Source organism: Lichenostomus cassidix, chromosome 14 (genome assembly GCF_008360975.1).
Source record: "Lichenostomus cassidix isolate B80296 chromosome 14, HeHo_3.0, whole genome shotgun sequence".
In the NCBI taxonomy this organism is placed as follows: domain Eukaryota; kingdom Metazoa; phylum Chordata; class Aves; order Passeriformes; family Meliphagidae; genus Lichenostomus; species Lichenostomus cassidix.
The window spans coordinates 9,876,234-9,904,015 of NC_139495.1; the positions used below are offsets into that span (position 1 = coordinate 9,876,234).

Below are 27,782 nucleotides of genomic sequence, written 5' to 3' on the forward strand. Positions count from 1 at the left end.
TAATCATTTGAGACTATCAGAAATACTAGTCCAGTATTATTAAAATAAGTACTAAGTTTTTCTCCCTTTACAAAATTGAAAACAATCAAACAATTATTTTACTTAGTTTCAGTACAAAATATCATCAGCCTGTTTGAAATTAATCTATGCCAGATTTTATGTTTGCAACAGTACCTTTAACTTTTCTTGATGCAAAAGAGCAAATTTTTGGGTTAGGTTTATTCTCATGCTTTCACAAGTAGTCATGCTAACATTCTTCAATATTAGACAGTAATTAAACTCCTCTGTCTCTTTTATATTACCTTTAGACTAATTTTACTCAGGACATGGCTATTAAGTTTAGGAGTGAAAAAGAATCCCATGCAGACTACTCTCTGATGCTTTTACCCATTTAGTTTAACCCCATTTCTAGTTAATGCAAAAGTGTCCTTCCACCAGTATAGGAGGTAGCTACAGAATATTTACAGAGGGACTCTTCAGAGCTGAAATGTGTATTGTCTGTCATGCTGGTGTAAGCTTGCCCCTCAGATAATATCTAAAAAAGCCCAGGAAGTAAAAGCTAGTCAATTCAGTTTTAATAATTTGATTTGTTACTGCTGTTACAGGAGAAATGAAAGGGAAAAAAATATTTTTTAAAAATTAGTGATTTAAGGTATCTCAGTGTTTAGAAGTCCAACTTGGGATATGATTTGGCTTAGTTTTCAGAGAAAGAAATGGAATATTTTCTTGAAAATCTGGTTAGATACAGTTCTTGAAACACCAATGCACTACTGTCATGTCCTGGCTGAGGCTTATTTCCATGAGGCCACTAAAACAGCATGGTACTGATTTCTCTGTAATCTGGCATTTGCTAAGCCACTGGACTTTTATTTACTTTGAAAGAATCCCAGCCTCAGTGTATTTGTTATGTGATTCTTGAGTATTTTGTTAACTTTAGATTTGCTGTACTTTTTTCTTGTGTTACAGGCAGCCATTAATAGATGCTCTCCCATCTTGTGCTACAGAAGCGTGTGTTGTCCTAATGAAAGATCTCATAGCTTCTGGGGAAGTTGAGGAAGACAAAGTAGAATATTTCTTCTGGTCATTTGCATTTATTCCTAAACCCACCTCAGGCATGATTGAATCTCTTGCCGTGAGTGGTTTTGCTTTTTCTTTTTTAATTTATAATGAATCTAGGTGGCTCATAATTTTTGTGTTTTACAGTAGTAGTCTTTCCCATAAAAAGTTGAGTTTCAGTATGTAGATATTTTGATACATTTATTATCTGTGGCTCATTACAATAGTCATTGTCATGACTATTCTGAAACACCTTGCTTTTTTTGTGGTTGTTTGCAGCCTTTGCTGAAGTCACCCAGAGCAAGCCAGAGCTGTTTCTTGGGAGTAACGGCCCTAATACATAGGTTTTGTTCAGCTCACAGCTCCTGTGATGGTGTACCTGCTGTGCAGAGTGTGATGAGGACTCTTGGGAAATATTTGGGAGGAAACTGTACTGTGCAAGATCCAGAACATCTCAGCAAGGTATTGGTTATGCAGAGGCACATGATGTAGTGCTTTACTTTCCTATTCCCTTTACGATCTAGAACTTGTTTGATCACTTGTTTGATGAAAATGGTATTCACTGGATTTCCAGAAAGCCATAAATATAAGCTTTGTAAATGGATGGGCTGATAAAATTTTGTAACTCAGCAAGTGCAATCTATCATCATGGGTGTTCTTGTGTGTGGAAATAAGGAAAGGTCTTGGGTCTCATGATGAAGCAAACATTATACTGTTGAGCACCCATCTGTTGACAAATCAGTATTTTAATTTAGTCATTGTGTCCGGAGCACATATTGAATCACTAAAAGGTCAAAATATCTGTGATCAAAAGGGACAAAATACCAAAGCACTTGAAAAACTTTTCCAGAACATAAAATTTGTGACTTTTTATTTTCTGTTGCAATGCAGGCTTTTAAAAATGTTTTTGTATTCCATTAGGTCTAAGCCAGGTTCTACTTATAAGTGCTATATGGCTTTAGAATAGAACAGTGCTCTGTATGTGTCTTGTCCTCCCCATAAAGCCAAAGTATAGTTGGTACAATAGGAGCTGCAGTAAACTCACCAAATGACCAGTAATCATTTTAAACAGTTTCTCACAGAGGATGTTAGTGCTATAAAATTTAATGTACAGCTGACAGCACATGGGGAGCTTTCTGTTCCACCTTCCTTTGTGTTTGCAGATGCAGCTGGTGTTAAAAGCCATTGGAAATGCCGGACTGGCAGCAGCTTCACTGACTCCTGTTTTGAGCTCGTGTGCTTCTCTGAAGAGTCATCCAATGGAAATCCGCCTCGCTGCTATCCAGGCCTTCCGACGCATTCCCTGTTCTGTCAGGGTGAGTGATTTACTGCCAGAGGTGACTGATGGCTTTCTGGCACTGCCACAAATTTGGGAATTTTTGGAATAGTTACAAAACACACAAACAGAGAAAGAGTAAGTGTAGACGTGTTCCAGTAGAGCCCCTCTGCAGCTGGAGAAGAGGGTAGAACCACCCAGATGAGCAGACCTATAACTGCTTTGCTGCAGTTGAGGTAACACATCCAGTGACTGAGGCAGTGTTTGTGACTTCTTAGTCACTTTAGTTGGGTGCTATCAATATAAGTATAGCTATAGCTCTTTGAGACCAAAAACCCACCTGGACCTGAAAGTGCACTTGAGGTGTTCCAGGGGAGTAAATCATAATTGTCTTTATATTTTTATCTTTTTCTCTTAGGACACACTATTAGTTCAGTTGTATCAAGCAACCAGTGAAGATGTAGAAATAAGAATTGCTGCTTATTACATAGCAATGAAATGCCCACATGAAGAGTTATTTAAACAAGTACAGAAGACTTTGCTGAAAGAAACATCCAGCCAAGGTCAGCCAAGCAACTCCTGAAGTCTTGCATATTCCTAATTGGTACTTCAATGTGACATTTACTTTGCAGGTGTAATGGTACCACTCTATACTAATTTTTATTTAATCTCAATGCTTTGTAGATTGTTTCTAAATGATTGTACGATGGTGACAATTTATATGGAAAATGTGATACCGTTAGTTTAGCAATAGTCAGTAAGGACCGACTTTTCACAGAATTGGTTCCCTCTACTGGCAGGATTTCATTCGCTGAATGCTCTTGAGAAGGATGTATGGAACAGCTTTGATGCTCAGTGCATTAGAATTACAAGTGGATAACTGCATATTGCATTTTGTTAAGTTGAGCAAGAAGCAGGTGGCAGAAAAAATGTTGCAATATTTTAATTGGTTACATGATTACACCACGTTCAATGAAGAATACATCTAGAGTAATCCTTTGCATTAACATCTGTCAAGAAGAAGGAAACATGAGAAGGGTGTCTACAAGACTGTTTGCAGGCAGATGAAAGCAGGCTTTGTCTGCACTATCTGGATCCTGGCCAGCTCTGACTTGGAGCTGGTATCCATTTTCCCAGGATGTTGTATCCTGCAGTGACTGTGAGTTCAGGCTCAGCATTGTGTTCACCTGATGACGTGGCCTGTGGTTTGGAGAGGACTCATTCCCCTTTATTTACAGTTCAGACAGAGAAATTGCATCCACCTCCAAAGTCCTGTCAAGGTGTACCCTCAGTGACTCCGTGTGACTCCATGGAGAAAATTTAATTTGTCTGATTTATGAAGGAGCTCTATGAGTCCATCCAAAATATTGTATATTTTAAACAATTTATTGCAGTACTCATGAATATTCTTAATTTCTTTCCTTTGTCTTTTGTTGACGTGACAGCTAAATATTTTATATAATAAACTTTTGAATAACAAGTGCTTTTGAAGGCATAGGGCACATGTAAGTTTCTAGTTCCCACATTCAGAAAATGAAATTTAAAAAAAGGAAGTCATTTTGTGAAAAATGCAGCTGCATCAATATTCAGTGTATGTACATTGAACTAACACTGGAGTCTAATATCTTTTTTCTTCAGGAGACAAAAAAGCCCCTATTCAAGAACCAGACTCCAGAACATATGGGATATATTTGCCCCCCATGACACAGCACATCCATGGCCAAACTGTGAATCCACACAGTGTCATGCAGAAATACTAATTCTGAATCACAGTTGTTTAACTGTGCGTGCCTTTTTTAAAATTCAAACTACAGTTGCAATAGGTGCATCAGACTGATTTTAATCATGCTGATTTTAATCATGCTGAAAATGAATGAATTCTGTTGTGGTCAGGCGAATGGCTTAGAATTAATGGTGGTATAAATAAATATATTTCCTGTATCTGTTTTTAAAACTGTTGTAATTTTTCTGTGATTTCCAAATGCTTCTCTTTGTTGGATTTTAGTGGGCTCCTTTGTTTGGAATCATCTCTCTCAGCTCCTGGAGACAGATGATCCACTGAAGGAGCGCCTTCGAGATTCTATTCCTGATGAAATCCTTAGTGGAGATTTTGACCGGGAGACATGGAAATACTCCTCGTATTCTGATGTCACGTTTCGCTCAGGTAATGTGGAGTTTTAGAACTTAATGCTTTGTCACACATGGATTATTAAAATCCCACATGGCTTTTCTGACCCTTTGCATCTTGCTCTGGAGAACTTTGATTTGTATGATCTAATACTACCCAAATATGCAAATATAAGCTTGATTCTGCTTTGACCTTAATTTGAGTATATGAAATGTATTTCCAGCAAACCAGGTACCATGCGCCTTTGCCTCTTGAGAGAGAGGAGACTAAGAACCAATGAATATTTAAGATTATTTTTGTGAACATCATCTTTTAATTCCTTCCTTCGTTAACTTCCTTTGCAGCAACAAGGGATTGGGATATATTTTTTTCTCCTGATTCATGTGCTGTCCTTGGTATAAGAAAAGAGTCAAACTAGTTCCTTCCTGGTTTGCTATCTGTTAATTTGTTTTCAGTGAAAATGCTAGATGATATTTTTCAGAGTAACATTTTGATTTTCTGTCCATTTCTTGCAATGCATTTATGTATCTTATGTATTATAGATACTTTCCTTTTTATGTTAGTGAGATAATATCCAGTACATATGGAATTCCAGTAAATGGAAGTTGCAGTAATGTCTTTGGTGTATTAAAAAGTTAAATAGTTTCACCTATTGACAATGTTTCATTCAGCATCTTCTTATAGAGTGGAGGAACAGTTTTCCAAAGAATTATGAATTTTGCAAAATATATGGGAACAGCTGATCTCCAACTGACAGACATCTGGTATTTTCCATTGCAGCTGGTGCAGGTGCAAATATGGAAGCATCAGTGGTCTTTTCTCCTGCATCTTTTCTACCACGGTCAGTCATGACAAATTTGACTGTTCACCTTATGGGACAGGCTATAAATCTCCTGGAGGCAAGTTTATGGATTTTTTAAATTGTGGGTTTGTTTTTTTATCACTCTCTTCAAATGCCACTTGGTGTATTGAAGTAAAGAGCAGTATTTTCTGTTTTCCTGTTGCAGTTGCTTTAGCAAAGTGTGTTTTTCACTGCTGTAGCACAGTTGCCTCAGACTGGTGAGTCCTCTGTGTAATGGGCTTAGTCAGAATAAAAGCACTTCATTCTGCTAGTGCCATGCACTAGGCAGCTCAGCTCTTGCTGATTCCAATGAAACATTAAAGTTAGTGCTTCCTGAGACACTGCTCTAGCTCCTGTTTAGAATAGTAAGATTCCTTTTCTTGGCTTACAGTGGAAAATGGATGGCTTGGGTACACCATTCCTTTACTGTAGGAGATAGACGCATTTGTACTTAGCTGAAGGCACTGTTCTAGTGCCCTTGAGCACCCAATGCTTGGGATATTTCAATGACCTGCCCATGACCTCATCACCTTTAGCTAAGCCTATGTGTAGCATTTAATGTGTAGCATTCAGGTCTCAAGTTTAAGCTTGCAAGGAAACAAAATTCTGTTTTTCGGTGTCATGTACCCTGGATTTATGTATGTTAGTAATTCTGTTTTAAAAAACTTCCAAACGGAATTTTATTTCAGAAGCATGAAAAGGGTGTGCTAATGTTTTCCAACCAAAATACTGTTTTTAACAAGCCAAAATACCAGTAGCCCAATCTGGCCCATCATGGTGTAAATGAACTGCAGCACCTGAATTAAAAAGGATTTTTATTTTGGACTGAGCTTTGCATAATCACCTATCTAACTTTTATGGAAATATTTAATACTGAAATATCCACTATTGAATGCTAAACTTAATAGACTGTTGTGATCTTGCTTGGCAAATCTTTTGTGTTGGTTGCATCTGGTTGTACATTTGATTTTCTGCTTTAGAACTGGCCATGCCCTGTACATGTCACTGTTATGCTTTTCACTGCTGTATGCTTTTCACTAGGTTGGTATACGATTGGAGAATGCTGAAACTCTCATGGAAAAAGGTTTTGGGCCAAAATCTGCTACTTTCAGTGACTATTTTTTTGGAAACACTAATGAAGAAAGCCACAAGTCAGAAACCCCAGTGGAAACAGCAGGGAAAGTCAAGCAGAGGAACCTGACTTCGAAGCGATATAGCCCTGCTGATCAACTTGTGACCAAGTTTGGCAAGCCAAAGTTGAGAAAAACAAACCAAAATTGTCTTGGTAGAAAGTACAGTAAGATGAATGAGTTAGTCAGAAAGGTAACTGGACCTGTAGATCCTGGAAAAATTAATGACATTTCCCAGTCAGACACAGGGCCCCATCTCAAACTGGCCAACTGCTCTGTTTTACTGTGACTCCTTTACATAAAGGACATGGAACTTGTTCTGCTCACTTGCAGAAAATCTAACAGCTGTACAAAATGCAAAGCAGCAAAGAGACAGATCTTTAGTTTTTTCCAGATTGTTTTATTGTCTCAAAACAATGACACTCAGCTATGGGAGTATGTTGCCTGTGTTTTGGGCTTCCTCTCATTATTTTGAGCTCTGGTCCTCTTTATGCTGATGTCCTTTTGTCTGTTGACTGCTGTGCCACTGTAAACAGCTGCTTGATGTTGAGTTCCTGAGTCCTGTTTGCAATCTGACTTCCCAGTTTGATGTCAGATGTTACATTGACCTTTTGGGAATTTACCCGTTTTTAGAGAGAGCTAATGTTTTATGTACACAACAGGAAAGCTCTGAGAATTGGCTTCAATTGTTGATGTGTTAGCTGGAAAACTCAGGGACTGTGATTAATTTAATTTGTCTTAGATCATCTCTCTTCTTGAGATTCATCTTCTTAGAAAGTAAGCTCATGATTATGTTGTGTTGCTGTTGTATCATAGAATCATGAGGAGAGAAAATGTAAAATTTTTACTTCCTAGCAGTTTATTTAGCAATCAAGGCATCTCTAATGTATTGAGATTGTATTTTTCAAAGCTTCATCTTAGGACTGGACATGACCAGTGTTCATAGTGACTGCCAGCGTGTGTGGTATGGAGGTGAAGTGTAGCAGGAAAGAACAGCTACTAGTCCAGGGTCTTAAGTGGTCTCCAAAGTATTTGTAAAAGGGAGCCTAATGTCTCTTTACTAATAGCATAGCCTGCATTGAGGAATTGTTTATTGTGAATTTGAAAGGAAATTATAACACCATTGCCTTTGATTTTTTTCTTTATTGCATCAGTTCACTGAGAGAACAGTAAGAAAGGAGGCACTGAAATGTGAGTTAAGCATGAAAATCTTTGGAAATGAACTTAGCTTCCTAGATTGTGAAGATATAAGAAAACGAATGAAACATTATTCCTTAAATCTGGCTGAGCTGGCTGTCAAACTTCTGAAGGTAAAAGGAACCATTTTCCTACTTGAAAGTAAATATCTTGAGAAACTGCTTTCTGACAGATACGTAAGAGATACAAAATATTACTTGTTTCTCTTACTTGAACTCTAAAAGACTCCAGTGTATATTTGGTTTGAACAGCATTCAGTACATTAGGCAAGGACTTGTTCTGCTGTCTAATGGCTCTTATCTCTTGCTTCTCTCATTCAAATCCATGCATACTTGAATGCAAATTCTCTTTTTTAACTGAGGTAGGGCTGGTGTCTGACTCATGCCATGACCAGCTGCAGGCTTTGGGCTCCTTTCATCCTTATGTCCCAAATCAGCTCAAGTAAAAGCACTTTCACAAGAGACAGATGTCGTCATATGTTATATCTGGAAAAATTCTTGAATGCTGACTTTATTAGGAAAAATAAAATTCTGAGTTTTGTTTGGGTTTTTTCACCACAGGGGCAGGAGGTCCAGTTTAATAAAAGGATGAGTTTGGCCACTGAAGAATTGCAGTTTCCAGCAATTTCAGGCTTTCCCGTTCAGCTGGCAGTCAATGCCTCAGCAGCAATCAACATAAAAATCAAAGGAAATGCAGATTTCAATCAACAGTCAAATTTCTTTCTAAATGGATATATCAAGCCAAGGTAATAACTGCTGCAAATGAATCACTTTCACCTATTCCTGATGTCAAGTAGCAATTCCTGGTGTGAAAGTTTTGTGTGAATGCCCTTTAATTAATTAGAAGATTCCTGAAGAACAAAAGCAGTTATCAGCCTTCTGTTGCTGAATGGTTGCCATGGTGTAAGGGCAGCAGTGCTTTCCTGGCCTGATTGATTTTTTTAACTCCCTTGCTGTTTTAAGCTGGCTATTCCTCTGTATCTCTAAATCAAGCTCCTGAATGCTTGCATGCAGATGATCTTTTGAATGCTTTGCCTCTTACAAGTGGATTTTTCTCAGGATCAGACATGCTATTACAGGTCATGGATGTACAAACCAGTGGATGATTTAACCCTGTGTTTCCTTACCTGGCTGTTTTAGCTTTTGTACATATTGAATACATTGCTAAACTTCACTAGGTGCTGTACAGACAGAGAGAAATTTGCCCTGTGATACTCAATGGTAATTGCTTTTCCTTTCTTAATATTTTGTGCTGAATTCCAGGTTCAAATCCCTTCCTTAGGAGATACAGTAAAACTATAATTCATGTTAGAAAGTGTATGTCTGTGTACATACAATCTCTTCAGTTGTTTTCTGAAACAAAATAGTTAATGATTTTAATCATAGAATTTTCTGTGTTAAAGCATCAAATGCTGTGTATTTACTGAAGAGGTTTAAATTAAGTGCTTTAAAAAGAAACTGTGTTTCATAGAAGGATATGTACATGAATCTTTCAACAGTGCATTTGTCCAGCTTTCTGTCCAAATGGGAACTGTGGGCACTCTGGGACAAGCTGGCCTAAAATGGTTAACAGGAATGAGGACATCTACTAGTCTTGATGGGGGAGTCCAGGTAAAGAAAGGGAAAGAGCTCAAAGTTTTCTTGAACACTCCAGAAGAATCTATGGAGATAATAAATTTCAGGTAAGATTAAGCAAGTGCATCTTCTAAAACAGTAATGGTTAACTTTCTTGAATCAGAACTTAACTGACAGGCTGATGAAAAGAGCAGAAATAGATCTTGTCAGAAAACAAACTGTTTCAGTCTGACTCATAGTCCAAATCTGCCATTCAGAAGAAAAGGAAGGGGAAATTAGTCTTTGCATTTTATATGATTTTGCCATTAAAACATTCATTCATATCAAAGCCTTATGACAAAAGATGGAAATAAATTTTTCATATTCCCCTGTTTTCTCATACTGAATGTAAGTGCTGTTTCTGGAACTTTAATATCCAAAGAATTTAGATCTGTATATTAAAATGGTGGAGGAAAATCTTAGCATTGCTTCTACAGATTGTATTTAGCAAAACCCTGGAGTAATTTGGAATTTAGTAATAATAAAATGTGGCCAAACTTTTCTGCGTGGTTTTTAGTGAGGTTCTTTAATGTTAGGTAAAGGTTACATAGCCTAAGTGGGAAAAACAGTGTCCAGAAGCCAGGAAGAGAGTGCAGTTGCAATAAGCTGACCATACCAGATTGCTCAGAACATAGAAATCTAATACTACTGTGATGAACTGCAGATGAATGTCAAGATAGTGATAGATTAAACATGAAAACTGTGGATAAAAATCAGTGTTAGTTAGTAGAAATGTAGACTGACCATTGCAGAACTTCCTCTTGTTTTTCACATCTGGGAGAGGGAGGCATATTACTGAGGATTTTGTTTAAATATAGCTGTAACTGTAGCATAATTGTTTTTAAGTTATTGTTCAAAATTCTTGGTTACAGCTCTAAGCTTTACTTCAGAATGGTGGATGAGACAGAAGATATAGATGTCTACCAAGACCACAGAGAAACCAGATCTTGCACTAGGAAGGAAGGTGAGTCCAGCTATTATGTCTTTGAAAGGCATTCTGAAACACCCATAATAAATAAATTTATTCAGTAGAGTTTCTTTTTTTTTACATACTGTTTCTAGAAGGTCTACAGTGCAATGTTCATTTTCATGCTTTCTTTCTTGGCTGTTCTAACCAAAAGTTCAACTCTTATCTTCCTCCAGTATCTGAGATTATTGGCTGGCAGCTGTGTTCTGAAATGTCCTATCCTGACTCAGCCAGTGGTTTGGTTTTCCCCCTTAGTGGACCTTTGAGAGTGGCTGTGACATTAATAAAGCAAGACAGAGGCCTGCAGCAGTACCTCGTGGAAGCTGCATATAACTACATTGCTCAGGTACTGCTGTGACATGCTGAACTTTGGCTTTAGTTCATTATTCTGGTGGCAGTGGTATATCTCAGTACTGCACGTTCAACTCTCTGGATTACAAGGTCTGCATTATTATTACATTCCCAATATAGTGGGAAGATATGTTGAGAACAAATTACTGATGCTGATAGTATGTACATACTATTTTTGTCTACGAAACAGCACACACAAAGAATATGTTGTCTCAGTGTGAGAGATTACTTTGTAAATGGTGTGCCAATGAATAATGTGGTTATACTTTCTTTCTTTCAGGAGAATTCATGGATCCCAAGTGAAGGTGTCTTTCATTTCTTCATTGGGACTCCAAAATCAGACTTGAAAAGAGATGTTGGTGTTGACCTAAGTTTTAGCATCCCACAGAAGAAATTCAGACTCCAATTTGTACAACCTAAGAAAAAAATTGAGGTTGATGGTAGGTTTTTCAACTAAGAGCCTGATCATCAGCTAATATCATCTAGGAGAACTTCATTACAATTAACTGAACAGTATGTGTCCAGAAAATGTAAACAGTTTCTGTTTCTCCAAGGGAGGATAGAGTTTTCTAAAAACTCACGAGTTGGACACCTGGAGCTGATAGTGGATGACCAAGATGTGTATTACATTAAGGTATGTTTTCATTTCATGAGCTCTCATACTAGGATGAATACTTACATAAAAGCACAGAAAAGAGAGGCAATGAAAACACACATATTGAAAAACAGTTTTGTTAGCAATCAATCAGAGAAATTACCAGTTCTTATTGCACATTTTTACATCTGTTTCAACCTAAATTTCTGTGAGCCTGCCAGTATATTCAGTAACACTATATTATTTTTTGGCCTGGTGTTGCAACATTCTTAGTTATTTCAGTCCCAAAACCAGCAGAAGCTGAAGGAAGTAGCATCTTGCACCACTGTGACTTCTGCATGACTGAAAAACAAATCCATCCTTCCTCCCCATTTTTATCATTGGCAAGTTTCAGGGGTTTTGGGCTGTGGAAGGTTTGTTGTTAGATGTATAGAAAAACATACCTTTTCTTCCTTCTCTCATCTAATTTCTGAAATGCCCAAGTCTATGCTATTGCTTTCTCAAAATTTAATCAACGTGTGTTGTTGAGTGGCTTGGGGTTTGCTTTTTTATTTGTTTGCTTATTCTAGGGAATGACAGATTTGCAGATGCTGAGTGGAGAGCAGAGGTACATGACCCAGCTGGAGGTAAAGCTGATAAAGCAAAGCAGTCCTATCATTCTGTCAGGAAACATCACTAAACAGCTTGGCAAGAAGATAGCTTTTTCAGTATCTCTGAATAATTTGTTAAAGGATGCTGCATTTCTTTCAGGTTAGAGAACAGTAAGTATTTGCTATATAAATGCAAGTTCTGGAGCCTTATTTGTTAGAGTTGCCTTATTTTGGATACCTACTCCTAAAATCCCTTTCAAATTCATTAAGACCGCTTTTTAAAATTTTTATCATTGATAAATTAATGTGAATATGTATTTCAGAATAAAGAGAATTTTTAGAAAGTAAGTCTGTTTTGAATTACTGTTGAAAAGGGCAGAGGAAGTAAGATATAAGGAATCACTGAACAAAAAACATGCCAAAACAGTAACAATTGTTAGGATACTTTCTGCTTCTCACTTTCGTTATTGCAAAACAATGCAGAGACATATATTTGTACCTAAATGTCTCTTAAGACCTGTTGTTTTAAAAATCTTGAAGACTTTTTTATCTCACAAATAATCTAAGAGGAGAATGTAAGAAAGAGTATCAGAAATAAAGCCTTGATATTTGTGTAACATCAATACATTAAAAATTAAATGAATACAGTGAAATAAAATTGTAATTTATGTCTAAAGATCTCATTTTTGACTGAAATGTCATATGGTTACACAGTAATTTCAAATAAAACTAACTTTTAATGAATGCAGATGGCCAGTTTGTTTTTTGGGAGATCATCTTTTGATGAGATCTTCATCCTTAGCTTTCACATGATTGCCAGTGACTGCATCAGAGCCAGTTCTGGTCTGATTTCAGACTCCTAGCCCCTGAGAACGAGGCTGCACCAATTTTGCTGCTGCAAAGCCACAGCCTTGCTCTGACTTTATGTGGAGGTGAACATCCATGCATTCACTCGTTAGGGCTTAGCTAATTAAAAGATCAGTCTGTTTGAATTTATTTCCTATGAGAAGCAGGAAATAATTTTATTTGTTCACTACACAGGGAGTTCATCATGGTGGGAGAGACTGAATGCCTTTTTGATTTTCTCCACTGTACTGTTCCTTTGACTAGCTGAAGTAACTTCAAGTTCTACCCCTCCATAATCACTTCTGCTCTTTCTGTAGCATTTTTGGAGAAAAAGGTTGAAGATAAGCTGAGACAATACTCGATGGAAGGGGAGACTCACCTTCCAGGTGTTCTCGGAGTTCACGCCGTCGCTCTTCTCCAGCAGCGTGAGGGCTTGTGGTCTCATGGTCTGAGGATAAAATATGGACTCCTAGGTACACTGAAAAACAGGGAAAGTAAAAGTATTCTGTATTACTCATTTTTCCTGCAAGATTTGCCTCTGTGTTTAGAACACAACAGAAATATTTCAGTTTATTTTTAAACTGTGATCTGAAACCTGGGATGAGTTTCTCTTTTCAGTTGGATAAACTTTGCTCTTTGAGTCTGCATATGAAAACAATTCATTTTTAAAATGGACTTTTCACATCAAGCATGTCCAACATTTGATTAAAAATCAGCTTTTCAGTGAAATTTGCTCCTAATTAATTTGTGTTTTCAGATGTTTGCATACATACACTTAATAACAATCAAAACACTTAAACAGTATCTTATGATGCCTGGCTACAGCCATGTAATTGTGAAATTAGAGACTTGGAGCATAGTTGCACTTTGGTATAAACCCAGTTTGGCAACTAATCCACCTGAAGTGGTCAGCAAATAATTCTAAATGCAGAAGTACTGCATTTGTTTTTACTGCATTTATTAATTGGAATGTCATTATTTTAATTTTCTTCTCAGTGTCCAGGAGGGCTGTAAGTTATTTTTTTATTTTGGAAGATGAAATGCAATGTAATGTCATGATGCTGGGAGCTAGGTGGTAACAAAATTATTAAATATTGTGAGATACCAAGAAAGCTGCAAAGGTTGATCATGATTAGTTTGTAGTGCTTTCACTTTGGCTGAGTAAAATTCTATTTAACAAGTGAAGTTTGTTCTTTGCTTTGGCTTTGTAGGATAAATCAACAAGTATATAGCTGTAAAACTAGACTAATCTCACTTTGATGTTTTGAAAAACAGAGGTCTTGAAGCCAGTGCCAGATTTATGCTATTAACATTTTGAAAGATTACTTCTGGTTTACTTGAGTAGGTAACTTTGTGATTTCACTTGAACAGGAGAGGCAAAAACGCCTTGTCACGAGTGCAGTACGCAGCAGAAGGCTGAGGTGGAGACAGCTGCACGGGGCTTGTACAGGCTGGAGCTGGGGCATGAGCTGCACTGTGTGCAGGCTCCCACCTACAGCCACAAGGTGGGCACTGACCCTGCCCTCCTGTGTGCTGGGGACCCTGGGGCTCTGCGACTGGGGGCTCACAGCATGGACAGAAAGCAGAGCTCACTGCACAACGACACTGCTCTGTTCTTTAGGTTCACCTGAAACATGAAGCGAGTGCATCTTGGATTTCCTCCCAGATGGAAGTGAGCTATGGGAAGCATTGGGATGAAATAAAAAACAAGAAGAAACTGCTGATCAGCCAAGCCTTTAAGAACAGTTCCAGTTCATCTCTAGTCAGCTATTTCATGGAGGTAATAGTGATGATTGAAAAGTAAGACCTTCATATTTAACAGACAAACTAAGAAGAAAATTTAATTTTTTTTTTATTGCAACCTTTTTTTGTAAATATGGTATGTACTAATAATATAAGTCAAGTACACAGACCTGATAATTTTGAGTTAGGTAAGGTCTTAGCCAGAGACACTGAGATCTTTGACATTTGCTAGAAGATAAATTTTGCAAATACTGGAAACGTTTGGGTGTAATTTGGTCTGAGGTTTTTGCAGTGTTAACTCATATAAAATGATTGTAGAGATTTACAAAAGCTGCTTTGCTGACACAATGTGGAAGGAAGTGTGCAGGTTGTAATAAATCAGAATATTGCAGCTTTCTCTTTTTGAATCTCCTGTAGTTGTAACAAATGCATATTAAAGAGGCCTCAGTCTGTAATTGGTGAGCATGCATGAAAGTCTATAAAGTGAATGGTGAATGTCCAAAGGCAGAAGCTGTGACCTTGCTGCTACTGTGTGTGTGTTAACTTAGCCCTGAAAATGGGATCTTGTTTTTACTTAAATTTGTTTCACTTATTTTCCAGTTTACTATGCAAGTCCTGGAAAAACAGGTGAATTATAGAACCCAGCTGCAGCATTTGCATACCTCTCAGGTGTATCTGCAGAGCAGCACTAACTTTGAGGTGCAGTATAATGACCATGTACCATTTGTGGCTGTCCTGCAATGGAAGGATGCATCGAGAAATGGCCTGAAGAAGTGGGAAGGTGAAGTACCACAAACCATTTCCAGTCTGTGATTAAAAAAGCAGGCATTGGAGGCTGCTGCCAGGTTTTTCTGAGTAGTTTTGAGTGGGTGCAACAGAATGATAAAGATGTCTGTTGGAAGAAAGAGGCCTTGGAGGTTGTCCAGCCCAGCTTCCTGCTCCAGTCAGGACTGTTTCTAGCAGGAGTTCACATCTATTGTGACTTTGTCTAGCTGAGTTCTTGAAATCTCCAACCTATCACAGCCTAGCTGGCTGGTCTCTTCCAGCAATTCCATTTACACTAGTGAAGGACATTAATTTCATTATGTACCATCCAGAGATTTTAGCAATTGGAAGAGAAAAGGTTGACAGTAGCATTTTTGGTTCAGCCTTGTTGTGGAGTTAGAATCCAGGTAGCTTGAAACCTCATGTTTCTGTCAGCTTTAATATATGTCCTTTGCAGGTGGGTTAAATATAGACACCCCATGGCTCTACCTGCGTGCAGCTCACAAACTGCATCAGCCCCAGCAGTCTGCTTATTTATTGACATCAGAGCTGACAACTGGAAAAGTTCTCTCCATTAAAGATCTGGTACTGGAACTATTCTATAAGGATCAAGGCAATGAAAAGGAAGGAAGAGTTCACATTTACACACCATTTACCACATACCTGCAGGTTGGTGTCATGATGCTTCACAGAGTGTATGGCTTTGGGGACAGGGCTCTGGGCTATCACTATGCACCAAGTCTATGGCTTCTAAGTGTCCTCCTGATTTATTTTAGACTGTGTTATGCACTAGAGATTTAAAACTGATTTCATCATAGTTGCTGTGCATTAAGCAATAGTGACCTCTGTCACTATGCAATTGTCTAGATCTTCGACTTGTGTTTATAATTAAGATGTTCCTTTATCAGCTTTTCCTCATTAGATCAGTGCTGCTTCAGGCACACCATGGAAGAATATGAGAAACACTCCTGAATGAGAAAAAGTGTTCATCAACTATTTTCTTTCCAACTATTTAGCTTTTTGTTTCTCCCTTGTTTAGAGGAGATAAAATAAACTTTGAGATCTATATGGCAATTTGGAGTATTTTAATAATGGAAAAGCTGGCACATGTTTCTAATAGTTCTTGTAAATTCTGTCACTTCTGTGCTGTGCTGCTGCACAATGGAATGCTGTCTGTCCTAGCTCAGCCAGACTAATGTCTTTGTTTTTCAGGCATCCACATTCAATCGCCTTGGGAGGAATGTTCTGCATAGCTATAGTGAAATGATATCTTTGTGGAATCAGCTTGTGAAGAATGAGATTCATTTGGAGAATAATGAACGTGCCAAACTTCTCTGCTTTAAGATAAAGAGTGCAAAACAGGAATTTAATTTTACAGCCAGCTATCAGAATCTGGCAATGGTGAGAAAGGAAAACAAAAGCAATTTTTTGGACTTGGCACTCTCTTCCTGAAAGATGTTATTGCTAGTGTTGAAACTTAAACATTTCCAGTGCTGCATCTATTTCTGTCTGTTTTGACAGGCTGCAGTGTAAAACTAGGTTCAAAAAGAACACAAAAACTTGTGTGGCATAGATTGAAGTACTTCTCACCTGTTTGGGAGGCCAACTACAGACAGTCAGGGAGGAGAGGGTGAAGAGAGACTGCATGACTAGAAAGAGAGCTGGAGATGTGATTTGATGCAGATGTATGACAGGTGTGGAAGATTCTACTGTCTTGGAGAATCAGAATCTCTTGCCTGCTAGTGAGCATGGTAACAGCCCAGGTTTATGTGCTATTTTAATCTCTACATCCCTTCCAGCCTTAAAATAATTCTTGCTTTCCTTGATGTTTGCGGCACAGGAAGGGTAATCAGCAGTTTCTCCTCGAAAGAGGTACTTTGATCAGTTACTTCGGCCCATTCATGCCTTGCAGGAAGTCTTAAAACAAAAAAGTGTTTTTCTGGACATAGCACTCCTTGCTTTGAAAATCCAGTTAGGTTTTGTATGTACCAGAGCTTGCTTCTGTTGCAAATGAGTGACACCCAAGAGATACATTAGGGGGCATTTGTCCTCTGCTGGAGTCAGTTTTCTACTGATGTCACTTTTAATCCTGTGAGAGATTAATGCAGATCTGGATTTAAACTGCAGCAGAAATGGTTTGATCTGTGAAATGACAGTCTTGCTGCAGCCTGTCAAACAATATGGTTTCTATATTGATGTTCCTGAATATGAATGCAATAAATCTGATGCAATTGTCCTTTCCTCTTCTGGTCTCATCATTTGACTGCAGCCTAAGAAGACAAACTTTTCTGTGAAGATTGTATGGAGAGATTATAGAAGTCTGCCTGTCATACTACAGTGTGAAGGTCAGATAGAAGAGCTGAGGAAGGAGAAGATGCTCTATCAAAAACGTGCAACCCTTCATTTCAGGTTTTGTATTCCTATTTCTGTGTTTTAAGAATGTTTTGGCCTAAATTTAATGTGCATCTTGGTGCACTTAGAAAGTGTTCTGGGCTTTACCAAGTGAGAGTGGCGCAAGCACAAAGCCTGTGCTTTGTCCCATCTGCTCTCTGAACTTGCTCAAGCACAGCAGCTTCATGGGCTGGTTATTTGCATCCATTAGCTTTTGGCCTCTTTATTGAAATGACACTGAACAAAGTTGTCAAAGGCAACAGGCCGTGAGTGCTGTGACATGTTTGTTGGCAACTTGGTCAGGCACATAGCCTCCTTTCATGAAAACAGCAGAAGTTATGGTGTGTCCAATCTTGGAAGAGGTGAGAAGTTCCAAAATCCAGATCTGATTCTCTATGCCATCCATGTGCTTTTTCCTTAGTCCTTAGGCATGATACATCCATTCTAAAGCCAAAGGTATCCTCTTCAAACACATAACAAATGGTCTTGTTTAGATTTTGGAATATGTTTCCATTTTCTAATGAGAATAAGTGCTTCTTCAACATATTGGCTCTCCCTGAAATTTCTCTCTTCATTATCCATTACTAAAACACAGTTTGAAGGCCTTGCTAAAAATGTATGCTCAGACTAGAGACATCTGGATCACCTCTGGGGAAATCTCAGTTTTCTTAAGGCATAGTAGGATGAACAGGATTGGACAGGCTGCCCTAGGAGACACTGTGCAGCTCAGAGATAACTAAAACACTGTGAGGTGTCTTTTCAGTAGAAAAATATGTAAATGAAGAGCTGTACCAGATATTCTAACATGTATAAAGGCAGTCCAGTGTCTGCTTATAGAGGTTTATGCCTGTTTTCAAGAGTTCTGACTAAATAAATGTGCAGAAATATTTAATAAAACCCATAAGACATTACACTGAAGTAGTAAACTACTCCAAGAGCTGTGCAGTGCTGAACATCTGTTGCACAGGATTCTTGTTATGTAGATACTGTTTCTACAGAAAGCATAAAATGTGGGTAGGTGAGATTTTCAAACATGCCATGAGCTTTTGGACACTGTCCCTATTTGAAATGAAGTCTCGGCCATGCAGGTATAGAAGGTTTATGTGCTGATTATGTATGTCAGAATTTTAGAGTAGCACCTTCTCCCAATGCCCTTCCAATCCTTAACCAAATCCAGGGTGGAAACTATCAGAAATTCTGGTAAGAAATTCTGTGTGGAGGTTGTATGAAGTTTTAATTGTGCTCTGTAGTTTGTTAGACATCCTGGTTCTATGTGTTTTGTTTCTGTACCTGACACCCTGGTGGTAACTGATAATTTTGGAGTTCAAGTTAAACTCTGCATGATTTCTTTTTGTAGTTGCCTACTAAGATCTTGTACGCTTTGTTTATTGTTTTTTTTCCAGGCATCCTTTTAAAGTGCCCTATCTACAGAGCTTCCTCCTGCAGGAGACATTTACTGTTGACAAAAAGCAAAAGCACTATTTCATGGAAACAAAAGTTTTGATAAATTGGGTGGAGGAAATAGTTCAGACTCTTATTCTTGGTTACCAACCTGAAAACCCCTATGTGAGTTATCCAAGAACTTCCTTTAATCTGACACACCAAAAGAGCCAGCAAATGAGTGATTTACTGCATGTATCTTGTGTTCCTTTCTTTTTTCTCTCAAACGTCTTTATAGATTTGTGCTGGCTTAACTCATCCTTACAACTACAGGATGTTCCCCAAAGATGTTGAAATGTGCATTTTAACTCTAAGTCATCAAAATGTGAGTAAATTTCCCATCACATTCAGTTAGAAGAAGCTCGTTACCTGTTTATTTACACTTTATTGTCTTTTCAAACCTAACTTCCTATCGGTCTTTAGTTCCTCAGCATGTAGCTGCTGCAAACAAAATGTTCAGAGGATGATTGTCCTTTCTACCTCCTTAATTTTATATAATAATATGTTGTGTAGTAATGCAGGATAAGAACACTTAATATATTCTTTTTATAAAATTATAATGCACGAATGTTATGAATAATAATAGCAAGTACTGGGGTAGAATGGTTCAGGGTTCTCACCCTTATCTAGTTGTATCAATTAACCTTTCTTACCAAACTTAGTTAGTTTTTTCCTGATTTTCTTGTTTTTCATTCTGAGCCAAAACATAATAGTTTGCAGCTCTTTAATTTTTCATGATGTGTAGGGATGACTTCTCTGATCTTTCATAATACACAGGGTTGATACTCAGTGCAGTTTGCTTCCTCCCATTGTTAACTCAGGTGAAGCATGAGCTAGAGACTATCTTGAAGGTGAATAAGGAAGATGTTCTCAGTTTTCTAGGGAGGTATCAGGACAAATCCAGTGAGGCAGATTTTAGACATCTTTTACACATGGATGTGACACATTCATTCCAGGTATCAGTGGTTTTCATTTCTGGCATTCTAATTTTTATGTCTTGGTAACTGTTTTACTGTGTTGTCTTTAGAATTATAGTTGTTTGATGCTGGTAAATGTCCTAATCCAATTGAGTTCTGGTCCTGACAAATAACTATAGGCATCTCAGCAGATCCAATTATGTATCAATAATTTGCATCAATAAAACATAAGAAATACATTTTCATGCTTTTTATGTTTTGTTTTCATGATTTTTCAGTATCTTGGGATAAAATTGGTAAATTTTATACATTTGCTTATATGCACTCCACTTCAAGGTAGAAATTCAGATATTGAATCACAGGAGGCAATTGGTGGGAATACAATGTTCTGTTCTGATACTTTACTTTGTTGAATAGCTTGGATTTCCACAAGCAATGGCCCTAAGTGGGGAGCTGTTTTCCAGGCAGACTAAACTGGAACACCTTGACTGTGGTGTGAGTGTAAAAGCCATCATCAATAAGAATGTGTCTTCACAGGTCAGTCGCTCGTTATTATGATCTTGTTAAAAAAAAACCTGAAGCTTTTGCAGTTCATACAGTCAATGACTGTAGTGGAGAAGTGTAAATTGTTAGGGAAACAGTTAACTTTTGGTGGTTAGAATTTGTTCTGGCTAGATAGCCACATGTGGTTGGAATACTTGGCTTTTGTTTTGGCTGAAATTCAGAAAACTCTTTAAGTTGAGTCAAATTGTACTTAAAATTTAATGTAGCTCATGATTTTTTTTTGTTCAAAGCTCTAGCATGGTTACAGGGTTGGGATAAAGACAGGGAGATCACTTACCCATTATCTTCACAGACAAAATGGACTCAACTTGGGCAATATTGATTTAATTTGTTGCCAAATAAAATTAGAGTTAGATGATGAGAAACAAAGATGATAACTAAAAATTCTTTCCTCCTCCACTCCCCTCCTCACTTTTTGCCCAGTCCCAACTTACTGTCTGCAGTCTCATCACTCAAACTGATGTTTCAGTATTCTGTATCATAATTTGAGGTCCTTTATGTCCTGCTCTTCTTTTTCTCTATGTGCAGGCCCAGGCAGCCCTGAAGAGTTATGGTGACAACAACGTCAATGGCTCTCTTCACCTCCATTCCAACGGAAGGGACGTGCTCATGCTGGAAGTTGATGTGAGCAATGAAAACAGGAGGAGTGCCAGAATTGTTGAACTGAGGGCTTTTCTCCATCAGACAATCCTGACAAACCCAGAATCAGTACAGTTCCAGCTCATGGGCAAAGTATTTCCATCAAGGTAGAGAAATCAGAATCTTGGTTAATTGAGGAACTGAAGAGTGTTCTGTGATACAAATTTAAATGTAACTACTTTCATATGGCTGAAGCAGAAGCCACTGAGCAAATGCCAGTTCGTGTGTTATCCCTGTTATTAAAATGCTTCTGTTCTTTATGTTTTGTAAGTTGGTATAAGCTGTGTTAATGTTTTCTAGTTGCTTTGTACAATGTAGACATTGTACAGAGAACTTTGAATGAATGGATGGTACAAGCTATGCCAGTGTTTATTAGAAGATGCCAACTTCCCAATGTTTAATAGAAGATTTTTAAAGTATTGTAGAAAGGTCTGAGGTGGCAGAGGTGGGAAATAGAAATTTGGCCCTCCCAAGTTTCAGCTGATTTTTCAAATTTCACAAATACCAAAGTATGTAGTGAAGAATTTAGTGTTTCTGCAGAGGCCCCAATGTTTACCAATTGGATGGGGTAAGGAGAATGAGGAAATAAGAGTTAGAGATCAGAAGTTACTACAATTTAAATGAAGCACATTAGACTTACTAGTAACACTAAAGATGAGATAAAATATTCCAAGAATGATATTTCATGTGGTTCTGCAGCTTGCTTGAAGTTCTGGGCTTCCAATAGTGCATTAATTTGTTTAAATACCAGGATAAGCTGTAAGAGAGCAATTTATTGCAGTTCACAGGAAGGAAAATAGAACACTTAGAATTTTTGGGATGACAGTTTGTTTAGGATTTGTTTTTCGGGGAGAATACAGAGAAAACTAAACTCTTGAATGTTTCTGGGGAGCAGCTGAAGAGATACAGTCTGTACAGACTTCTGTTGCTGACTGATGGAATGAATCTTACTTCCCTGAACTATGTAGTTTTGTTCTTCCCATGGAATAGATTTTCACTGAGGTTTTACTCATCATCAGTCTTTCAAGAGGGTTCCAATTTCTAGGAGGGATATCTAACTCTATGAAAACTGAAGTGATTGTCTCACTTTTAGGTGTTTTGTGTAGTATTCTTGAGTCTAGAAAGTCAGATATTTCAGTGGATGGTTTGTTGAAGACAATGTGAAAATTGTCTCAGTCTTATACTTGACACACTGAAAATTAAGTTTCTTGTTCCCCCAGCAGGTTCACTAAAAACCTGTGTCATGTTTTTCCAAGCCTGTTCAATTTGGGGCCAAGATACAATGAAATATTGCTGGTTCATTTACTAGGCTCAAATGATGGTGGCACTTTGAATTGCTCTTTAAGCTGAATTCTCAGTGCTGCTTTTGAATCAGTGCCAAAGGGATATTTCATATTGTGACAGAGAGGGCTTCATTTCCAACTCGAACTCTGTCCAACTCTTTCTTTTATTAGAAACCATAACAAAAGCATTCAAGAAATTTATAGAAAAATTAGTCTGCCAATCTGTGAAGCTTTCCTGAGGAGTTTTATAAACATCTGGTGAATAACACGTGACTGACTGCAAGGCATCTGATTCCCTGATTCACAGCAAGTGCCCAGAAAGTCTGTGCAGTCTCCCTGCCTGGAGATGCTCCAAATCTGACCACACACACTCCTGAGCACCCTGCCTGTCATTGCTCCTGCTTTGAGTGAGGAGGGGTGTCTTGACAATCCTGAATCAAGCATAATAGTACCTTACTAACAATTTTTATATCTGTCTTTTTAGACTTCTGTTATCTTCTGAGTTGAAGCTTAATGAAAATAGGCTTCACATGGATTTCATGGGAGCCAGGGAGCAGAAAGGTGGTTTTGTTTTGTCCCTAAATGGGAGAGTCCAACACACATTTGCTGGATTAAAGGCTGTACCTCGTCTTCTTTCTCTGGATGGATTACTGAAGTGCAAAAACAACATTCATGATGGTACTCTTTTCCTTTGTGTTTTTTTTCTAGTCTGCAACTATCTAAGGAAGATTTTTAATTCTAATGTAATCCTTCCTGAACTGCACAATGTACTCAGCTCTGGGGCTCCCAACAGAAGAACAAAGTGTACCTATTGGAGCAAGTCCAGAGGAGATCACAAAGATACTCAGAGGGCTAGAGTCCTCTGTGCTGGAGCCAGGCTGGGAGGGCTGGGGATATTCAGCCTGGAGAAGAAAAAGCTCCAGGGAGACCTCAGAGCTCCTTCCAGTGCCTAATGGTGCTTCAGGAGAGCTGGAGAGGGACTTTGGAAAAGGGTCTGGAGCAACAGGACATGGGGGAATAACAGAGGGCAGGATTAGATTGGATATTAGGAAGATATTCTTCATTATGAGAGTGATCAGACAATGGAACAGGTTGCCCAGAGAAGCTGTGGCTGCCCCATCCCTGGAAGTGTTCAAGGCCAGGTTGGACAGGGCTTTGAACAATGTGGTCTAGTGGAAGGGTCCCTGACCATGGCAGAGGGCTTGGAACAAGGTGCACTTTAAGGTCTCTTCCAGCCCAAACCATTCTGTGGTTCTGTATAATGCAGAGGAGAGTATTTAGCATGTGAAATGAGCCATGGGTCATTGGGTTCAGAGTACATTTTAGTGAACTCCCATAGTTCAGAAAGTTTCATGTTTTCATGGATTGAAGGAAATGGTGGGTGGTCTCTTTCCTGTGCAGGCCTTCTGAAATGTGGGGGCTGACTTAAGACTCTTAGTCCTCTGAATGGCTCTGTGGGTGGAGTAGGTCACTGCAGAGTTCTGGAGAGATTGTTTAGCTTGCAATTACACAAGTAGTAGGTCACAGTCCCTCTGTAAATTATCCTTCAGAGGGAGTGCAGTGTAGTCCATGGCCTGGGGGCACAAAGAGCTTGGTGAATAAAAAGAAACAGCTGCCAGAAATACTATTATGTAATTTGTTTTAAACACAGACACTCATTAGTAGAAAAACCCTCAACAGTAAACTGATTTGCTCTCTAGATCAGGCAAAATTATCTATTATAATAAATGGAAATTCTTCTGCTTCCTCCTTTTATTAATGGTACCAAATTAATGGTTAATTTATATATTGCTTCTAAACCGATGGTTATTTTTATCCCCAGAATCTCCACGGTAATAACTTCTGCCTGTTACAGGTAACATCAATGTGATGGTCAACAAAAGACTGTATGGACTCCATGTCAGGAACAGGAATGTGTTTGGGAATACCACTGCACACAATATCACTGTTGCCATGTTTCAGAATGGCAGTCAGGCAATCCCCATGGAAGCAAGACTGAAAGGACACTTGGAGCTGAGTCATGAGAAGAAAAGGGGGCTAGCTAGCTTTCAGGTGGATGAGAAGGCTCTTTCTGTAGATTTTTTCAATATCATGGATCATGTGCATGGCAAAGTCAGTGGGACTTTCACACACAATATCGACTTTTTAAAAAATGCAGGTAGGAAGAAAACTCTGACTTGATGGTATGGAGTAACAAGGTGAATTTATCTAAATAACTGCAGACCACTGGAAATAGATGAGTTGTGTTTGCTCACACCAGAACAAAATGTGACCTAGTCTTAACAGCATTCTTTTTAATATTGTTGAAAAAATATAGTAAAATGGACACACAAATAGTTCAAAGAGTTTAAAAATACTTCCGAGTAAATTATTTCTCTCTTGTACACCTGTGTTCCTGCACAGGATCTAAGTTGACCAATTCCTCTCAGTATAGTTTTATGACAAGTGTTGTTTCCTAAGCAAAGCCATAGATTTTCATGTGCTGGTGTAATTAATAATTTTTCAAGGGTCCCTTCAGACAGAATAAATCTGTTCTGAAAGTCTTTAACAGCTGACTGCTGGAGCTGGGCACAATACCCATTGGTAGATGTCCTTTATGAAGAAAAGGAAAATCCTTGATTTCCAAAGTGCATGCCACATTTTAATTTAGTAGCTTCTTTTCAGTAGATTTTCACTTGGTAGGTAATGTCCTTCTATAAATATCAGTAAAGCGATCACACTTTATATAAAGGTATTTCTTTTCTTAAGAAAAACTGAAGAAGGCTTCTTTTCATCTGTATTACATCTTCTCTGTATTCTGCAATCAACCCAGGAGTGCCATGTTGATTTTACTTCCTTCCCTGTCAATAGGGTTGCCGTTGGATGGCATTTTTACTGCCACACGTGAGCATGGCCCAGGAAATCACAGCATTGCTGTAGCCCTGCAGAGTGGCAGGGAAAGGATTGCTGCTGTGCTTGGAGGGCACAGACTGGTCACAGAGCCCCCAAAATCCCAGCTATCTGTGAGCTTAAAGCACAACATCTCAAAGATAAAGAAATACGGGATCCCTTTTGTTGTAGAAGCTGCTGGCTATTATGAGGTAAGAGTTCTGCCTGTGAAAGTTTAATTTCTGGCAGTTCAGTTGGTGTATATATAATAACTCTAGGCTTTCCCTGTGCACTGTGTATACTCATTTTAAGAGCTGCTCCATTTTTTAGGTGTACAAAATTACTGTGTGGAAGGAAGGTGTTGTCTGACTCCTTGTCATATTGTGGATCTGCAATCTGAGCTCTTGGAGCTGAATCTAGACTGAATGAGATGCTACATTCAATTCTCATTTAAGTGAAGTGCTTTGCTGCATATGAACAGATGTCTTGTCCAATTTTATTTTTCCCCTGTAAAGGGGAAGAGGAGCAGCAGGCCTGAGGTGTGCAGCAATTGGGTGTCAGTGAGCCTCAGGACTGCATTGCATCTGGTACTGGATTTAACTAATCCTGATGTTATCCCTAGGATGGCTGCTAAAGAGCAGAAGAGTGTTTAGCATGGCTTGTCCTTTGGAAATTCCTACCCACAGAAACATTAGGGACCATGATTCCTGGTATGGTGTTGCTTGGCCACTGTTCTCTCTACCTGCATTTCTGCTTTAGATCTGTGACCTGCATTGCAGCTCTTTTTCATGGCAGATTATCTTTCCATTAAAGAAGGGGGTCAAATACTTTGCTAGCTCTAACATACACTGCAAGGCTCAAGTCATTCACATACCAATATCAACCACTGTAGTAGGGTGAGACACAGAGGTGTGCAGAGAAGGAATTCTAAGTAGTTCCTTTGCCTTGCTTTTTGGTAATTTCAGTGTTTTAATTGTTTGTGCCCAAGTGCTTGAAGCATTCAGGGTACTGAATGCTCTCAATATGTTTTGGAGCCAGAGGGAATTATTGGTACACAGCAGTCAGAAGGTCTTGGCATTGCTAGACAATCAAATAGAGATTGTCTACAATCTCTATTTGAAATGAAGCTGCCTTGATTTTCACTTTTATTTTACCAATGCTGTTGCCCTGACACAGGCTGTGATGGATAAGCACAGTGAAACACTTTGCCTTTTCCAGTTGTTGATGGGATGTTTTTGTTTGTTTCTCTTTGTGATTTGGGGTTTTTTTTGTGCATAGAATTTCTCCAGAAAGATTGCTGCAGGGATAACAACCACAGTGGAGACAGAGCAGCTCAAAATTGAAATTGAGAAGCAAACCACTGACATTGCTCTGGAAATTTCTCTTTCACTTCACCATGATGTGGGAGGACTGATGGACATTGTTCCACATGTACTAGAGGTTTGCAGAAATCCTGCCATATATTGTAATGTATTTGGGGAACTGAACACTAAACTGTTTATCCTTTTGAAACTGAACTCTAACCTTTAATCTTAAAGCTATGTTTTGATACCTTTATCCATTTTATCCTTAAAGCAGCCCTGTAACTTGTTTCTTTGAATTTTAGTCCTCCCTGCTTTTCTTCAGACTCTGAATGTGCTTTGTTGACAACATCAACAGGTTGCTTGCAGTGGAGAATCTGCTAACAAACAACTTTCAGGCATTTGCAATGGTGCAATTGTATTTCATCATTTTGAGGTACTGGCTTCATTTATAAACTTTGCTTTCAACAACAGTGTCTTAGTATTGAAAGATGTCATGGAGAAATGGATTTGAGCTACTTAGAAGTTTTGTGTGCACTTTCAAGTATTTTCACTCCCTTGATTATTGGTTTGGGTTTTCATCCTGTTGTTTCTATTATGGTATTCTAAAGATTTTTTCTCCATTTCTTTCAGCATTTATAATTATGTAAGACTTAATACAAAATGGTGTAGGGGAGTAGTCCTTTTCTAGTAATAGGAGCTTTTAAAACCAGTATGTGGCCTGACAGGAAAGCAAACTTGACAGTAGTTTTCTGTAATTTTTCAGACTCCGGCAAGAGTTTCACTGAATGGGTCAATATTTACCACCAACTTTACTCTCATCCTCTTTGGACATGTTTCTTTTCATAATACGTTTGCCTGCCTGCAACTCCATGCCACCACTAACACCCAGCTTCATTTAGAAATTGACTTCCAGCATTCTGTGCCTTCACTTCATTCCTTGGGAATTGCCAGACAGAACCAACTGAAGGTGTCAGCCACGAGAAGTGACAAGTACAAGGGCATCCTTGGTATTGTCCTTGGGCCTTGCACTTTGGAAGCTGATGGAGAAGTGAGGCTGGCAAGCAACGAGACAGGATGGGTACTTGTTTTTAGAAACAAGTGCGTCAGTCTAGAGGTAAGCCCAGATTGTTTTCTGCATGCCCTTGTATTCTGTGTATTTCAGATCCCTGAGTCACAGAAAATGCCTCCTGACATGTTTATGGACAGGCCAGTTTTGGTCATTAAAATTGTTCTGGCAGAGCAATGAGTCAGAGCACTTGCAGGGGGAAGTGTATTTGA

General features: G+C 38.5%; 1 protein-coding gene across 1 annotated transcript in view; it reads left to right on the forward strand.

Annotated features, from left to right (window-relative positions):
* The window catches only part of APOLTP (apolipoprotein lipid transfer particle homolog), a 76,557-nt gene that overhangs the window by 18,527 nt on the left and 30,248 nt on the right, over window positions 1–27,782 (forward strand). The window contains exons 10-42 of the mRNA XM_085075327.1: window positions 967–1,132; window positions 1,336–1,518; window positions 2,220–2,372; window positions 2,751–2,895; window positions 4,338–4,496; window positions 5,241–5,359; window positions 6,343–6,624; window positions 7,586–7,741; window positions 8,189–8,373; window positions 9,127–9,309; window positions 10,114–10,205; window positions 10,385–10,554; window positions 10,840–10,999; window positions 11,114–11,193; window positions 11,724–11,904; window positions 12,908–13,063; window positions 13,962–14,095; window positions 14,212–14,370; window positions 14,934–15,114; window positions 15,556–15,767; window positions 16,311–16,499; window positions 17,368–17,507; window positions 18,893–19,055; window positions 19,168–19,254; window positions 19,751–19,885; window positions 20,264–20,383; window positions 20,939–21,156; window positions 22,817–23,010; window positions 24,188–24,490; window positions 25,183–25,412; window positions 26,479–26,640; window positions 26,860–26,937; window positions 27,268–27,618. Coding sequence (XP_084931453.1) covers window positions 967–1,132; window positions 1,336–1,518; window positions 2,220–2,372; window positions 2,751–2,895; window positions 4,338–4,496; window positions 5,241–5,359; window positions 6,343–6,624; window positions 7,586–7,741; window positions 8,189–8,373; window positions 9,127–9,309; window positions 10,114–10,205; window positions 10,385–10,554; window positions 10,840–10,999; window positions 11,114–11,193; window positions 11,724–11,904; window positions 12,908–13,063; window positions 13,962–14,095; window positions 14,212–14,370; window positions 14,934–15,114; window positions 15,556–15,767; window positions 16,311–16,499; window positions 17,368–17,507; window positions 18,893–19,055; window positions 19,168–19,254; window positions 19,751–19,885; window positions 20,264–20,383; window positions 20,939–21,156; window positions 22,817–23,010; window positions 24,188–24,490; window positions 25,183–25,412; window positions 26,479–26,640; window positions 26,860–26,937; window positions 27,268–27,618 — 5,626 coding nt within the window. The remainder of the gene's footprint in view (window positions 1–966; window positions 1,133–1,335; window positions 1,519–2,219; window positions 2,373–2,750; window positions 2,896–4,337; window positions 4,497–5,240; window positions 5,360–6,342; window positions 6,625–7,585; window positions 7,742–8,188; window positions 8,374–9,126; window positions 9,310–10,113; window positions 10,206–10,384; window positions 10,555–10,839; window positions 11,000–11,113; window positions 11,194–11,723; window positions 11,905–12,907; window positions 13,064–13,961; window positions 14,096–14,211; window positions 14,371–14,933; window positions 15,115–15,555; window positions 15,768–16,310; window positions 16,500–17,367; window positions 17,508–18,892; window positions 19,056–19,167; window positions 19,255–19,750; window positions 19,886–20,263; window positions 20,384–20,938; window positions 21,157–22,816; window positions 23,011–24,187; window positions 24,491–25,182; window positions 25,413–26,478; window positions 26,641–26,859; window positions 26,938–27,267; window positions 27,619–27,782) is intronic.